This window comes from Apteryx mantelli, chromosome 6 (assembly GCF_036417845.1).
Source record: "Apteryx mantelli isolate bAptMan1 chromosome 6, bAptMan1.hap1, whole genome shotgun sequence".
In the NCBI taxonomy this organism is placed as follows: domain Eukaryota; kingdom Metazoa; phylum Chordata; class Aves; order Apterygiformes; family Apterygidae; genus Apteryx; species Apteryx mantelli.
The window spans coordinates 38,039,904-38,055,051 of record NC_089983.1 but is presented as its reverse complement, the minus strand read 5'-3'; the positions used below and the strand labels follow the sequence as shown (position 1 = coordinate 38,055,051).

Genomic DNA, 15,148 nt, shown 5'->3' with positions numbered 1-15,148 from the left:
CTTAATAGGATTCAAGGCCGAAGGCTTTAGGAAAACACCAAATATTATGAGGCTTGTGATAAAACCATGGGAGCTGGCAGTATTATTGCTGTAACAGATTTAAAGTATCAGTACCTGCTGAATGAGCAGAAGGTAGGTTTTTTACATCCTTTGGCACAGCTGGCTTTGGTGAGCCTCAAAAACTACATTTGGTTGTGCAGAAGAGCCCAGGAGATACAACTTTGGGATCAGCTTTTGGCTCAGAAAAGAGGGGTTAAGAGACACAAGGGGAGATGATGGGGGAATAGTCAGTGAGAGTTACAGCAACCCCACTGTTGCCCAGAAAATCCTAGGAGGGGTTTCCAAAATCATTCAGTATTGGCTTCATTCTGTTCCTTTCCAAGTCTTAGAGACTTCAGTGGAAGGAAAGCGAGGCCAATGCTTTGAAAGTCCCTTTTCTAAATCTCAGCTGATATAAAGTCTGGTTGAAATGGATACATCTCTTTTCCAGTGCGTTCAAGGATTCCCCTGTCAGAGCCTTATGTGCTTTGCTGCTGAGCACAGCATGACATCAGCAGACCTTCAAGTAACCTGCATGGTCTGTTCTCTCTCCCTGCCTTTGATAGAAATGGCGCTTGGACACCCTGGTCTTCCTGGGCCCCGTGTAGCACTTCCTGTGGGATCGGCTTTCAGGTCCGCCAGCGATCCTGCAGCAACCCCGCTCCACGGTATGGGGGCAGGGTCTGTGTTGGACAGAGCAGGGAAGAGAGGTAAGAGGCGTTCACAACTCACTTTGTTCACTTTTGAGGTTATAATGTTGTCAGCTGGAAATGGCAGCTCTTCTATGAATGCAGATTAAGGCTGTTTGGCCAATTACATGGAGCAGAAGACCTCCCAGAGCCTGAGATGGGTGAGGTTGCTAACATGCACAGCCTCTCTCTTGCAATGATCCTGTGACCATCAGAGACTTCAGAGTTGCCTCCACCCTTTGTCATGACCTTTCAGACCTTCGCAAGTGTTAGTGCATGACTATTCCTATCCCCAAAACAGAGGACTGTCCTCCTGAATGAAAGGAGAAGTCATATCCTTTTAGCAGTCTAACTGTTGATAGTTACATTTTTCTGATTCTGTACCTGAGGAGGCAGTTGAATATGTGCAGCTTTCATTGCCAATTACACCATTCCTAAGTTCTGTATTAATTGTGCTGATGCACCAGAAGTTCAAGAGAGAATACAGCTTAACTCACAGATTCAGGCTTGAGTTTTTGCTGGGTTGGCAACAGAAGAATATCTATTTCTCCCCCCTCTAAACTATGCAAATTTGATGCAAAATCACTGAAAGACAATACTTTTAGAACCTACAGAGCCATCTGCACTATTTTGGTTCTTCAAGCCCAGCCCATAATTAAGCACATGCTTCAAGGCATCCCCATTTGGTTTCCGGTTTAGACATTTCATTAAAGGCCACCTCTGCTTGTCAGTAGGCTGTTGCTTGTCCCTTGAGTGGTCACTTAAGACAGATCTTTCTGCATTTCTCAGAATACAAAGGGCAATTCATTTAACTTCCTTGATTCAGGACATTTTAATGTTTGGCTTGATTTGTGGCCATTCAGAACGGTCCCTTTTTTGTTTTAAAGACTATGTCTGAGTCAGTTAGGGTCCTGTGTGATTCAATTTGAGAAGAATATCTATTCAAAAACTGAACAAAATTGAAGTTACCTTTTAGAAAGGGAACATGAAACAACATTAATTTAGCAGCTGCTTTTAGATGCATATAGCTGTTTTGGCTCCAATTGCAAACACTAGTTTCTTAGGGTCCAAACAACAGTAAGGGCCAGATTTTGGGAAGAGAAGATTGTCAAGCACTTAGTACCTGTCATTAGGGACAGTTGGTTGATGAGCTGAGCTCCCATTAGTTACCTAAATAAGAGCCAGATTTTCAAAACACTTACCATTCAGTATCTCTCATTGAGATACCTGGGCTTCAGCTTGTGAGCTCTTTTGTAACTTCAGTGTATAAAAGTTTTGAGATCAGAGCACTTTCAGAAGCCTGATCTTGATCATTTGTGCCAACCTTGTTAGTGAGCTCCGCCTTACTGTCTGGTTAACCACTCCTGGTTCTGTATAAAGGGTACAGTTCTCTGCTGTGAACAGGAATAATACTAATATAACCAGCTTATGCTGACTTTCTGTGCAAGCATGAATTGCACCCAAATGCAGTATGCACCCATTGTGCTTTTGTCCCTGGGATGTGCTGACATGGACTTTTTCTGAGCCATGTGCTTTCCTCTTTCAGATTCTGTAATGAAAATAGTCCATGCCCGTTACCAATTTTTTGGTCTTCATGGGGTCCTTGGAATAAATGTAGTGTGAATTGTGGCGGAGGCATACATTCAAGACAGAGGTCCTGTGAAAATGGAAATACATGTCCAGGCTGTGCTGTGGTATGTATTATTTACTGACATTGCATATAGGGCACCTATTGACATTTAGCTTCTAGGGACTTGGTATTTAACTCCTCTCTCCGTCTTGCTTTTATTTCTCAAGCTACAAGAAAATGCTAGCCTCAGCCCTTGCTGGAGACCATGCTGAAATGAACTGGGAAGTAAAGAGGTGGCAGACTGCAGAACCCAGTCAAGTTGGCGTGATTGTGTGTGTGTGTGTGTGTGTGTGTGTGTGTGTACGGGTAAGGAGAGGCTGCCATGCTAAGCTTTTGTAGGTTTAGATATCTCAGGTAGTTTACCTGAGAGCACTCCACCTTTTGTTCTTCTATCCTACTCCCAGGGATGATCCCACTGAGTCAAGGAAGCCCTACAGGCATCAGAAATGAGTCTCACTCTCATGCTAGAGTAAACAGCAGGTCAAACATGCAGTTAACCCACAAGTGAGGCAATGGCTACCCCTTTTCTATCTTTTTTTCACTTTCCCATTCTGGCAGCTGCTTCATGCAGCTGTTTTAATTATTTTTATGGAGAGTTTTCTTCCAGGGTAAGCAGATTTGATCTGGAACCTCCCATCTGTTCACAAGCTGTTTGGCATTTACTCTAGAATCATAAAATCCTGAAGCATTACATTTCCTTCCCTCTGCCAGAAGAAATTTATTTATTTATTTATTTTTAAACAAGAACTTGATGTTTTTCACTGGAATTCCTCTCGCTGATGGAGAAAATTGTGAAAACTTCAAATCACCCCATCCCCCTCCAGCTAGAATATTGGCTGGACTCAGTGGGTGCTCAGGTCTAGACCAAGGATGGCAAATGGTTCATAATCCTCATTAGAGAGTTAAAAAAGCCAACCAAACAAAAAATAGCAATAAAAAGAGATTTTTCTAAAAGCATCTTAAAAATAAAACACTAAACTTTTGAAGGAATAAACCTTACTGAGATTTTGTCCTCATGAGGGTCCTGTAGGCCGGCCTGGCAATAGCATCTCAGGGCCATAGCAGAAGATAACTTGTTCATTGTTATTATTATATATTGTTTGAAGTATTATCCTGCCCACGATGTACCAGGCTTTCCAAGCCCCACAGGACTTTGAGTCAGCAAAGAAACACAAACCTGAGGGACATAAGAATAACAAGCACAGTTCACCCTTGAGGTCCTCATGAGGCTATCCACCACCACTGCCTTCACAGTGCCTGGGTTTTGTGCTGGGCCCAGCTCTGACTTGTATCTGTGAGGTCAGATAATGTGGAGGGATGTAGTTTGAGATCCAGAGGGTACTTTCTTGTCTTCTGGGATGTAAATGAATCCCTGCCTGTTACAGTGTTGCTGTTTGATAAATAAGGAGAGAGTGTTTTTCCTCCTTGGCAGGAATATAAGACGTGCAACCCCGAGAGTTGCCCGGAGGTGCGCAGAAACACACCCTGGACCCCTTGGATGCCTGTCAATATCACCCAGAACGGTGCCCGCCAGGAGCAGCGCTTCCGCTACACGTGTCGTGCCCAGCTGTCCGATCCTCACGAGCTGCAGTTTGGGAGGAAGAAGACCGAGAGTCGATTCTGCCCCAATGATGGCTCGGCAGTGTGTGATACTGACTGTACGTCTTGCCAGCTCCGGGGGGCCATAGGGCCAAGCCTAGATTTGGTGTTAGATGGGGGATCCTCTCGGGACAGCAAAAACCTGAGTGTGTCTACATAAATCTTGACACGTACAGCTAGTGCCACTACAGAATGACTGGGATGCATGCAGAGAGCCCTGTGACTTAGCGATCAACACGGTCATGAGCTCTGCACTTATGGCACTGTATAGATTTGTTCTTGTTACTGTCAGACTGCTCCAAAGAGGACAGGCAAGTAATGAGGACATAGAAAAGAGGAGAAGAGCCGTTCTGCAGGACAGTGTGTCTGTACTCTTCTTTCTCTCTGGAGGTCCCCTTGTGCACTGCCTCTGGGATAATTCCCTTCGCTACTGCTGGGATGCAAGGCAGTGTCCTCAGGGCACAGCCTGGATTGCTGCAGTTTGCTGCCCAGAAAGGTTATTTATCAAGGTTATAACTTGACTCAGCTCGTGTGTGTGCAGATTTTATTTCACTTCTACCTTTAACCCAGTGGAACAAAACTCTTGCTAAAAGCTTTCAACAGAAACCCTTCCCCAAGGCACACAAATCCTGAGTTTATTTATGAGCTGAAGTCCTTTTATAAAAGCCAACAACTGACTGATTTATAATCATATGGTGTATCATTTGTTTTCCTTGAAGCTCTTGTTGATGACCTCCTCAAGACTGGTAAGACCTCTGCACGGATTATCAATGGGGGCTGGTCCTTTTGGGGGGCCTGGTCCTCCTGTTCCAGGGACTGTGAGTTGGGATTTAGGATCAGGAAGAGAACTTGCACAAACCCCGAACCTAAAAATGGTGGCTTGCCCTGCGTGGGGTCAGCGATGGAGTACCAAGACTGCAACCCACATCCCTGCCCAGGTAACCATTATCATCTTCCTGCGTGAAATTCAGAGGTGTTCTTCCCCATCTTAATGGTAGAGACATCAAAAATCAGTATTTCCAAGCTGCTTTTTTTTTTTTAGCTTTGGGGGTTTTTCCTTAATTTTTTAAAAGTTATTGAAATGACCCATGTCTGTGACCCACACATCCTTCAGTGCTGTGACTTATGTTTCATCTAGCCTCAGAGGGTAACACAGCCACATCCTCTAAAGGAAGTAGTATTGTGGCTTGTCTAGCAATTTTTTGCTTCAAGCAGGTTTGATGCTCCATCCAGTGGAGGGCATCATGGTGCACCTGCACCTTGATGAGAAGACAGGCTTAATGAATGTGGCTTAATACTGTGTAGAGATGCTTGATGTGGAGATTCTTCTTGTGAACACTTGTTTCTTCCCCCTCTCCTGCTTACGTATTGTTCTTGCGATGGGCATCTACTCTTGGCATCAGTTACCATTTCCTGCACAGCCAGCAGGGAGTATTCTTGCCTGGTTTCCTGGTTTTCGAGTTTGTCCTCATGTTTATGTTGCACTTCTGGTCCAGAATAGTAATAATAGACCATTGACAACTGTATTCTCACTTGCTTATCCTTCTCCTTACTCTGCAATAAATATCTAACCTAAATTTAAGTGATCTTAGGCAAATCATCTCACCTCTTTGCAGTTTCAGCATTTATCTACCTCTGGCAATACAGTTTGTGGCCTACACTTGAAAGTGCTATATTATTTTAGTATTATAATGATATTAAAACTCATTACAAAGATAAAATGCCAATGCGGATAGAACGATGATCAGAATGTGTAAAGCACAGCAAGAGTGGCAAATATTGCACTCTGTGGCCTCTAAAAAGAAAATAACTCTGGCACTATAAAGGCAGCTATTAGTACTATTTTGGAAGATCTCAGTGGCTTTTCACTAATGTCCGTGCCCTTCTTCTGTGCTGTTTTCTGCCCTTGGACGCTATGATGTTTTACAATCTGTTCTGAGTGCATGATTCCTATTTCTCTGTGTCTCCCTCCTTCCCTTCCTCACTCGATGTGTATACACAAATCCTGGGTTTATCTTGCACTAAGTCATCAGGTTGTTAAAGATATCTCCTGAAGTAAGTAATGTGGACCTGCAAATCAGATAGTCTAGTACACAGACAAGAGGGGTTCAAACTAGGGCTCTTAATTGCCTCCCTAGATTTATTATTAACTTGTTACGTGACTGTACTCAGATCAAGCCTCTGAGCTCCTGTTTTCTGAGGGTTGGGACTAGAAGAATTGGGGCCCCCCCCCCCCCCCAGAAAGATGCCATATAAGCTCCACTTAGGTTGTACAGCATTTTGTTTCCAAGTAAATCTGCTGCTGCTGTAGGTGAAGTGTCAGGAAACAACGTAATAACAGTAATGCTGTTGTATAAAATGTGTGTAACAACAAGGTTACTGCCCTAAAGAATAGTTTCTGTTAGGGCACTTCATGATGCAGAGTCTTTTTGTGCAGATATACTTCATTCTGCATCCACAGAGTGGATACAAAAGTTTTTGTTGTCAGGCCCAAATGTCCTGGAGTACAAGAAAGTGCTAGCTAGTCTGGGCAGGGTGGATCTAGAAGGTGAGAGGCTGGGGCTGTCTCCAGCTTTGCCACAGTGAAAGGAGTAACCAGTGACATGTGCCTCCCTCTCCTTGCTTTTCAATATCCTTCAGTGAAAGGCTCATGGTCTTGCTGGACTCCTTGGTCTCAGTGCTCAGCAACCTGTGGAGGAGGACACTACCAGCGCACACGGACTTGCACCAATCCAGCCCCATCTAGCGGAGAGGATATCTGCATTGGTCTGCACACTGAGGAGGCCCTCTGCAACACACACCCATGTGAAGGTAGCCAGGTCTCATCTCTGCTTCAGCTGGTTTGGGTGGTGGTGGGAACAAGCCACATCTGCAAAGTGTTGAAAAATAAATCAGGAATACCATCAGTTAGAAGCTTTTCTACCCATTCAGTAAATGCATATTGAACCAGAGAAAACATAGGCACCCTAGTGTTCAAATTAAATGCATCACCTTTCTCTTTACTTGTTCACTAGAGCATGCCCTGGCACTCCGGTGCTGGCCAGGCAAAATCTTGTTAACGGCTGATCCGTTTAAAGTAATTGAAAAAGCGGGAGTTTGGTTCTTGAAAGTGGAAGCTCGCAAGATGAAGAAAAGGAGTCATGAAATACCAATCTGTATGGTTGCTGAAGGGGCAATCCTTCATTCTTGTGTCTTACACAGAATGGCAGATGAGTGTGTGCTACAGCTCAAAGGACAGGTGTTGGACCTGTGTTGCTTTTGAACCACCTTTGTGTTTCTCTGATCCAATGCAGGCTGACTGCTGTTCTTAGGGACCTTAACCAAACCGCTGTAATTTGGGCTGGCTGCTTGGGGTAACTCCAGAAGGCCACTGCAGATGTTGGGGTTTGTGGTGCAACGTAGCCCCATCCACCTCCTTGTGCATCTTCAGCCAGAAAGCTGATATAGGAGCTTTTAAGGCAACCCCGCATTATGCAATACTCCACAAGGTGTTGGTTTAGTCAGTGTTAAGGCAGCTTAACTTGACAAGTAGGATATGATGATTGCACTGTTACTTGTATGGAGAGAATTAAATCCACTGAAGGCCCCTGGATTATATGTGCAAAAGAGGTCCAGATCAGGATCTAGACACTCTCCAGCATTGGGGAAGTTTGGATTTTACAAGGGGTCTTTTCCCTTTTTGGTGATGTTCTCTCTGTGTTATCTTGATCTTGGATTTAAGGTGGCTGGTCAGAGTGGTCAGAGTGGAGCTTGTGTAATGAAGAGGGGATCCAGTATCGCAGTCGTTATTGCGAGGTACACAGTCCAGACTCTTCTCAGTGCGTCGGAAACAGCACACAGTACCAAGATTGCCTGTATAATGAAATTCCCGGTATGTACAGTGTCATCAAGGAGGGAGAGGGTGGGCTGATTCAGGAAAGCAGCTCATGCCCAGACTGTCAAGCTAGGCTGAGATTTTCTCTACTATAGATGGGGCTGGGATGCCTCTAAAACAACAAGCAAGCAAACTAACAAATGTGCTATATACTTACTTGTTTCAGGCACAGGATAACTGACATTCCTTTGGGGACAACTCAGCTCTCTTATAAAGCAGAATTATCTAGATCTATAATAAGTAACTAGTATTGCTTGAATTGAAGCTTTTAACCTTGCATAGTTGTCTCAGGCTGGGCTATATAAATGAACTCTGTTCTTGGTGTGGATTTGGGCAACAGGAGGTCCTTAAGTTCAAACATCAGAGGAAAGCATCCCACAGGAGTAAAGAAGCAAGCTGGGGCAAATGGAGACAACTGGCATGTAAAGTGGGGAGAGCAATCAGGGGTCTAACAGAGAAACGTTATTGATGGACAGATGTTCATAAACATCTTCCAACCTAGTTTTTGTGGAAATTGAATCTCTCAGGCAAATACTTGACATGTGTCTAGACTGAATAACTGCTTTCCAAATGTTCTTTTATGGACTACAATGCCCTGGTTTAAAAATCTGAGATCTACAGACAATGGTAGTCTTGTTTTCCATGGTTTTCTCAGCTGTCTTCTTTCTCCAAATGGAAGAAGCTGAACAGTGATCAGGTAATAGTACTGGAATTGTCAGGCCTTTTGAGAGGTTTTGTTGCGTGTGGTTCCCCATGCTGAGCTTATCATTCAATTTAGAGAGACTCTCAGCTTGCTGCAAAGCACACGAGCAGCTTCTCATGTCTAGAGCACCGGGGCTTTAATTACTTAAAGAAGCAAAGTGATGGCAAAATGACAACTTTCTCCAATCTTTTCTTTATTTAGTGATCCTGCCAGCCTCCAGCATTGATGAGAGCACAAACTGTGGAGGTAGGGTACCACTAACTATATATCTTATTTTTATCCTAACCTAGCTTTTTTTCTCCCTGTGCAGTATCAGCCAAAGCATTAATCTGTGCAGCTCACATCACACTGATAACCTTAATTCCATTGGAGTCTTGCTGTCTGAGTCAGACTGGAGGAATGTATCTCACCATCCAGTTGTCAGTTCCAAGATTTTTATTTATTTTAGGGTTTGGATTGGGCCCTGAGGGTCATTAATTATCAGGGAACACGTCACCTGTCTTTCTCTATCCTCCATATAAATCGTTCAGGAGAAAGGAAGGAATATTCCTCATTTCACCATTGTAAGCCTGCAGCTGTTTGGAGGCAGGTATTTTTAAATAACCTATAAAGACTTTGGTGAATGGAGGTCTCTTAGACAGTTCCTTTGCTATCATAGGACTAGATTAGAGTTGATGGTTGTCCTCCAAGCACTCCTTTTCGTTGAAGTCTTCACCTCTCAGAGAAGATGTGACTCCTTTATGCGTGTAACTTGGAAGATACAGTCATTAGTGTCACTTCTCCACTGGCCTAGGAGCCTCTGTGATAAAAATGCAGATTGAAGAGAATGGCAGGTTCCTTCGACATTTAAAAATGCTAGTTTCACACTAATGACCATGTCAATTCCTACTTGCGTCACACCCCTGCTTTCCTGAAACTGAGATAGTCTGCAGGCTGCCAAAATCTGTTCCCCCTGTGGAGATCATGGCAAAAAAGGCATGTCATCTGTGGAATGGAAATGTGGCCTTTTGGTTTGTGACTGCAGGGCAATCAGTGGAATTAAGATTTCAGCACCTACAATGTAACAGTTGGCTTTCTGCATCACTCCTCCCCCTCCAGAGAGAGCAAAGTCTCTCTTCAGTTCCAGGACTCCTTACTACAGTTGCACTCTGCTGTTACGCCCTGTATTCGCATTTCCTTCTTCTTTTTTCCACCACCATTGCATTTGCTATTCTAATCTACATTTTACCATAGCTAATATTATTTATTACATAGCGTTCCACAATATTTGGCAAGGAAACCAATCAACACAAATTCTGCTGATGCATTTCAGAAAGTCTATATTATAAAAGTGGTGAACCAGAAAGGCTCCACCCTGGGGACTGATGTGCTGTAGATAAAATATTTTGTTTTACCCCTGAGGTACTGCTAAAACTCACCTGAAAAATCAGATGGGTCTTTCAAGGGCAACAGTGAAATGTAAGAGAGCTTTATGTTTTAGAAAGGATTTCCTACTGTAGTGAATAGGCAAATGTAACAGTGAAATGAAACATTCACTGCAGTGTAAGCAAAGCTGGGCAGGAGGAGAATGTGACAGAATGTCATGTGGCTTCACTGAACACCAGCTGCATATTCTGTATTTTAGCTCTCGTGAGTGAGGTAAACCAGGCAGAGGTTTTCAGCAAGGAAATGTCTTTTTGGAATAGTCTCATAATATTTAATAGGAAATTATCGTCTTTCTGCTGGTTTTTTGGATCATCATCTAAAACACAATAGAAAGTTGTAATCTTGCAATAGAATTTTATAGTGTGGTTTAAAAAAATAAATGTAGCTTGTCAGTCTAATAAATTCTATATGATCCTTACTGTAATTATGATTGAAGTGCATTACTTTTCTGTAGAACTCTATTGGTTTTGTTCTTATTAAACTCAGGAGGATATTTTTTAACTAAAGATTAGAGGAGATCAGAAGACTAATGGGCAGAATTCTCTATTTGAAAAGCATATCAGTTAAAATGTAAGATGGCACCAAAAAAGATGCACACCGTGATCAGACTAAGAATGAACCTCATTTACAGCCACACTCTGAGTAGTCCCTTCCGTTTCTCTGCGCACAGTCAAGTCAACGCAGCAGTCTGTCCAAATGAATTGGCTTTTGAAGTATTATGGGAACTTTCCTGCTGCAGTCTCCGCTGAAGCGATCTGGCTATCCCCTAGGACAGCTGCCCTGGGGCACTAGGGCCCCTGTCATTCCTGCTTGAAAGATTATATGACAGAGCAAAGTCAGTAGCACTTGGGGTCATCATCATTGATTCTCTTCCTGTGGACCCCTCAGCAAACAACAACAGGGTCAACTTAGGCCACCCAAGACTGCTTCTGGTTATTTCTTTAACTTGGTGGCTATAAAGGTCACAAGTCCTTGTTCTGTTGATGGTGGAAATCTGTTGGCTGTTGGGTTTACCATAGGGTTTTTTCAGATGAGGGAGGTATGAGGAGAATTATTTGACTTTCTCCTCCCCTGCCAGGCAGAGTTGCGAGTTAGGTAGCTCCCAGCACGTGGGATACACATCTCCTTCCAGGGGTCAGTGCTGTGCTTGGAGGATGCTGCTAAAATCACACACCAAGAGAGCTCTGTAGGAGGCTTTTATAGTCCAGGAGCTTTTCTTTTTGAAATCTTCACACCGTAGCTACCCCACCAGCACCTGCCTCCCACTCCTATCTGTGCAGTTTGTGGAGAAATACAACCAAAGAAGGTTTTTTCAAGCAGTTTCCCCCTTTCCCACCTTATTCCACCTCATCTTTCCCATTCCCCTGAGGACCCCTGCTTTGCTGTTAGCGGTACAGATACACCGCAGAAGGTGGTGCAGAGGTGACCAAGGCAATACACTGCTATGAATAAGCAAGGATGCTGAGCACACTTGGATTACACCAGGGAGGAGTGTGTCTCTCCCCTACCCCCCCACAGTCCCATAGGCTTTTTGGGCAGCTGGCAAAAAGGGCTTTGGCCTCCCTTTCCTTCCCTTTAGAGAAACACTGTTTTTATCCCCTTATTTCCATGACACGCACATGCTTTGGAATCCATTAATGTGTATTGTTTGTACGGCTCATTTCTTTAGCTGTCAGCTTAACATAATGTTTAGTTTCAGTATCAATAGAGGGGAGAGAGGAGAGACAGGGAGGGAGCTTTGAGAAAACAATGCATGAACCTGTTAAACGCACAAGGCAGAGCTGCAGAGGGGAGAGCGATTTGCAGGGAGATTATGTCAGTTTATGTTAGAACGTAAGACTCTGGCTTCAACAGCTTATTAATGTTGATCCCGAGATGTCATAGCTCTGATTTGCACCTGTGGTCTTGTCGGCAGAGGGAAAGAGGTTGTTCTTTAAAAATAGCATCACTTGTCATTTCCCTTGCAGGTTTTAGTCTCATCCATCTGATTGCCACCGGGGTCTCCTGTTTCTTTGGCTCTAGCCTCTTAACGTTTGTGATTTACGTGTACTGCCAGCGCTGCCAGAGGCAGTCCCAGGAGTCAACCGTTATCCACCCAACCACTCCCAACCACCTCCATTACAAAGGCAACACCACCCCCAAGAACGAGAAGTACACCCCCATGGAGTTCAAGGTAGGGTGCTCGATGGGAAATACCACAAACAGCTTGATACTACCTGAACTCTTCCATATTTATGTCATGGTTTGAACTGGGTAGGTTTGTGTTTCTGTGCCCAGCTGTTAGCATTACATGTGGGGTTGAAGTGGGACGTGGGTGATACTGAAAGTGCATGTAGCAGTACTGTCACAAAGGGGTTAAAAAGTCCCATATTGCAATGGGGTTTTGTTCTGTTTCACAGCCCTGATAAATGCCAGCATGGCGAATACATACCAGCATACTCCAGCCCATTATGACCATTACACATATGCAAATTGTCCCCTAAGAAATCACTAAGAGCTCAGCTCAGTGCATTGTTAGTGCTTGGTAAGAGGAAACGGAGGGGAGGAAGAATAAAAATGGAAACTTGAACAAATAGCTGGGAAAATGCTGATTGGTGGGATGAGATTCTGGAAATACTTTGGGATCTGCAAAATCAGAGAGAACAGGGAAGGGAAGAGGGTTCTGCCCCCTCTGCCAGTACTGGACAGAGCTTATTCCCCAGGCAGCTGCACAGAATTCAATGGTAGCAGCAAAATTGGGAGAAAAATTAGGAAGAGATGAGTGTCAAAGTAACATGCTCTCTTGGCATGTCCACTTGCTGAAGAGAACATCAGCCATTATCCAGAGAAGGTATGACTAAGGGTGCAAAAGCCAATGCGCTGAAAGACTGGCACACCGTTGTGTTTGAACCTCGGTCTGCAGGTGAAGTGTGAGATCAGAGGGCTGAGCAGTGGGATGGACAGAAGGGCTTCCCATCACCCCGGGAGGAACAGCCCGCCTAAGGTCACTTGAGCAGGGCGCAGCATGTCTGGGACTTGAACACAAAACAGAAGGAAAGCCGGCAGCTGCTTGCTCCTTCCTGGAACTGTGTGCTGTTGACATTGTCGTTGTGTGTTTCTGCTGATCTGGCTGGACTTCTGATTGAGATCTTATAGTAAGATCAACTGTGAGGCCATAGACTAAACTCCATGGGTGCTGGGGACAGTTTCTGTGTAGAGACTTTATAATGCTCGGCTCAGGAAGACTCCTGATATATGGCAGCGATTGCAATATGAATACGCATCAGAACTAAGAGCTTACATCATATTTTTTGAAAAGAGTCAACATTTTTCTGATATTTTAAAGGAAAACAGTTAGAGCTGGAAAATAACAGACCAGTTTGGCAATAAGTATGTGCTGAATTCCTTGTGTTGGGCATTGCAGCCCCTCAGAGGATCCCACTGTCTATAAATGCAGTCTCAAAAATACATTTCCTGACAGCATAAGGCTACAGTTGCATACAGTTTAATAAGGATGTAGCATCATAATGCGAGTCAGCATGGATTTGTGGAAAGTAAATCATGTCAAGCAAATTGGATTCCTTTTCTAAATTAAATAAACATTGATCTAGATAGAAGGGAAGCAGCAGACATATTGGGATCTTCAGAAGCTTTTAACAAAGTTTCACAGGATGTATTATTCTACATGTTCTGCATACACGGGTTAGGTAGTAATTTATTAAGACACTTAAGGAATTGGGGACTGATCCTGGAAGCTTCGAGCTATGAGAGTAATCCTTTCAGTTACGTGAATAGTTGTCAATAGGAAGACTCAGGTGAGAAAGACTTGCAGGAGCAAAGGTGTGCAAGAGGGTCCTCATGTTTCTCACTTAGCAAACAGTGAAGAAAAGATACAAATTATTTCTGTGGGCAAAAGCACTCTATATTAACATTTTTTTCCGTGATTTATACTGTGCTTTCCTATATGATCAGATGATCTAAAATTGGAAGAATGGTTATAATTTGGAAGGATGAAGCTGTTTCCGGAATAATCTTGATCGATTGGGTAAATGGATTATGAAATGCAGTATGTCTATGCAAAGCAGTGCAGTGGAGTAGAAGTAATAGCAAAGCCAAGCAAAGTTTAAAATGGCAGCAGATTAGTTAATGTAGTATCAGGAGGGAGTTGACCTCTTTGATAGATCCATTTCTGAATACTTGATGTAGTGTGTAGTGACAGTAAGCAGCTGTTAGAGACTTCTTTTGAGAGACATAAAGAGCTTAGGCATTAGATCAAATTTTGAGAAGTCTAGTTTATTTAAAGGAAGGCATTAGCTAACTGGAACTGCACGAGGTACGGTGGGGGGAGAAGGGACTTGGATACAAGGAGAGATAGACCAGATGGGGCTTATTTATAAAACGTTAGGAAGTGAAACAGTTCAAGTTCATAAATCTGCAGTCATTGGACAGAGCAAAACTAAATTTTTAGGAGCAAGGGACTACTTTGTTAAGAAGAACTTGAAATGATACTTTCTCACAGAGAGTGGTAAATGAGGCAGATAGACTTACAGAAAGGGTAGAATCTGTTTATCAAGTGAAGCCCCTTTTCTCTATCCCTGTTGAATGTTTTCTTATCTTCTTCTTCTTTGTTGTCCCTCCTTTCATAAACTCTTGCCTAAAAAAGTCTCATTTAATAATACAGTTTTGCCACTCCTCAGTGTTCCTTTGAAGAACATAGTGTTAGTGCAGTAAGAGGGAGGTTGTCTGTGCTCTGTGCTGTGTAATTACTTACAAAACTTGTTATTAGCTAGCTTTGTATTTAGGAATAACTGGCAGATTTTTGTAAGGGTCAGGAGGGAATTTTTCATGCCATCAAGGAGCATGTGTGGTTTTATTGTGGTGCTGCACAATTAACATTCAAATGATGGAGGAGCTAAAATTCCCTTCCTGGAAAATGAGAGTTAGACTGAGTTTGGATATGGGCCCATCTGAATTTCAAACATGTGCATATGAAAGAAAGTACAAATACCTGAAATTCCAGATTTTAAAACCAAGTAAGCTTCTACTCAGAAGATGCCAAGAAAACTCCCCCAGATATTTTTTAGGTAAGGAAAGCAAAAGAATCAATGTGTGTGTATGAGTGAAAGAGTTAATAAACCCAGGATTAAGCAAATATATGGTGTGTAGACTACTTTTCAGTAACAGAAAACGATAATGCATAGTGACATGAT

At 43.2% G+C, this 15,148-nt stretch overlaps 1 protein-coding gene across 4 annotated transcripts in view; it reads left to right on the top strand.

The window, feature by feature from the left end:
• Positions 1-15,148, top strand: part of SEMA5B (semaphorin 5B) — a 278,169-nt gene that overhangs the window by 243,272 nt on the left and 19,749 nt on the right. For 3 of the 4 annotated variants that reach the window (XM_067299305.1, XM_013960654.2, XM_067299306.1), the window contains exons 15-22: positions 606-749; positions 2,275-2,422; positions 3,791-4,016; positions 4,677-4,895; positions 6,598-6,768; positions 7,679-7,828; positions 8,736-8,780; positions 11,927-12,132. In XM_067299305.1, the coding sequence (XP_067155406.1) occupies positions 606-749; positions 2,275-2,422; positions 3,791-4,016; positions 4,677-4,895; positions 6,598-6,768; positions 7,679-7,828; positions 8,736-8,780; positions 11,927-12,132 (1,309 nt within the window). The remainder of the gene's footprint in view (positions 1-605; positions 750-2,274; positions 2,423-3,790; positions 4,017-4,676; positions 4,896-6,597; positions 6,769-7,678; positions 7,829-8,735; positions 8,781-11,926; positions 12,133-15,148) is intronic. The other variant, XM_067299307.1, reaches the window with a different exon arrangement.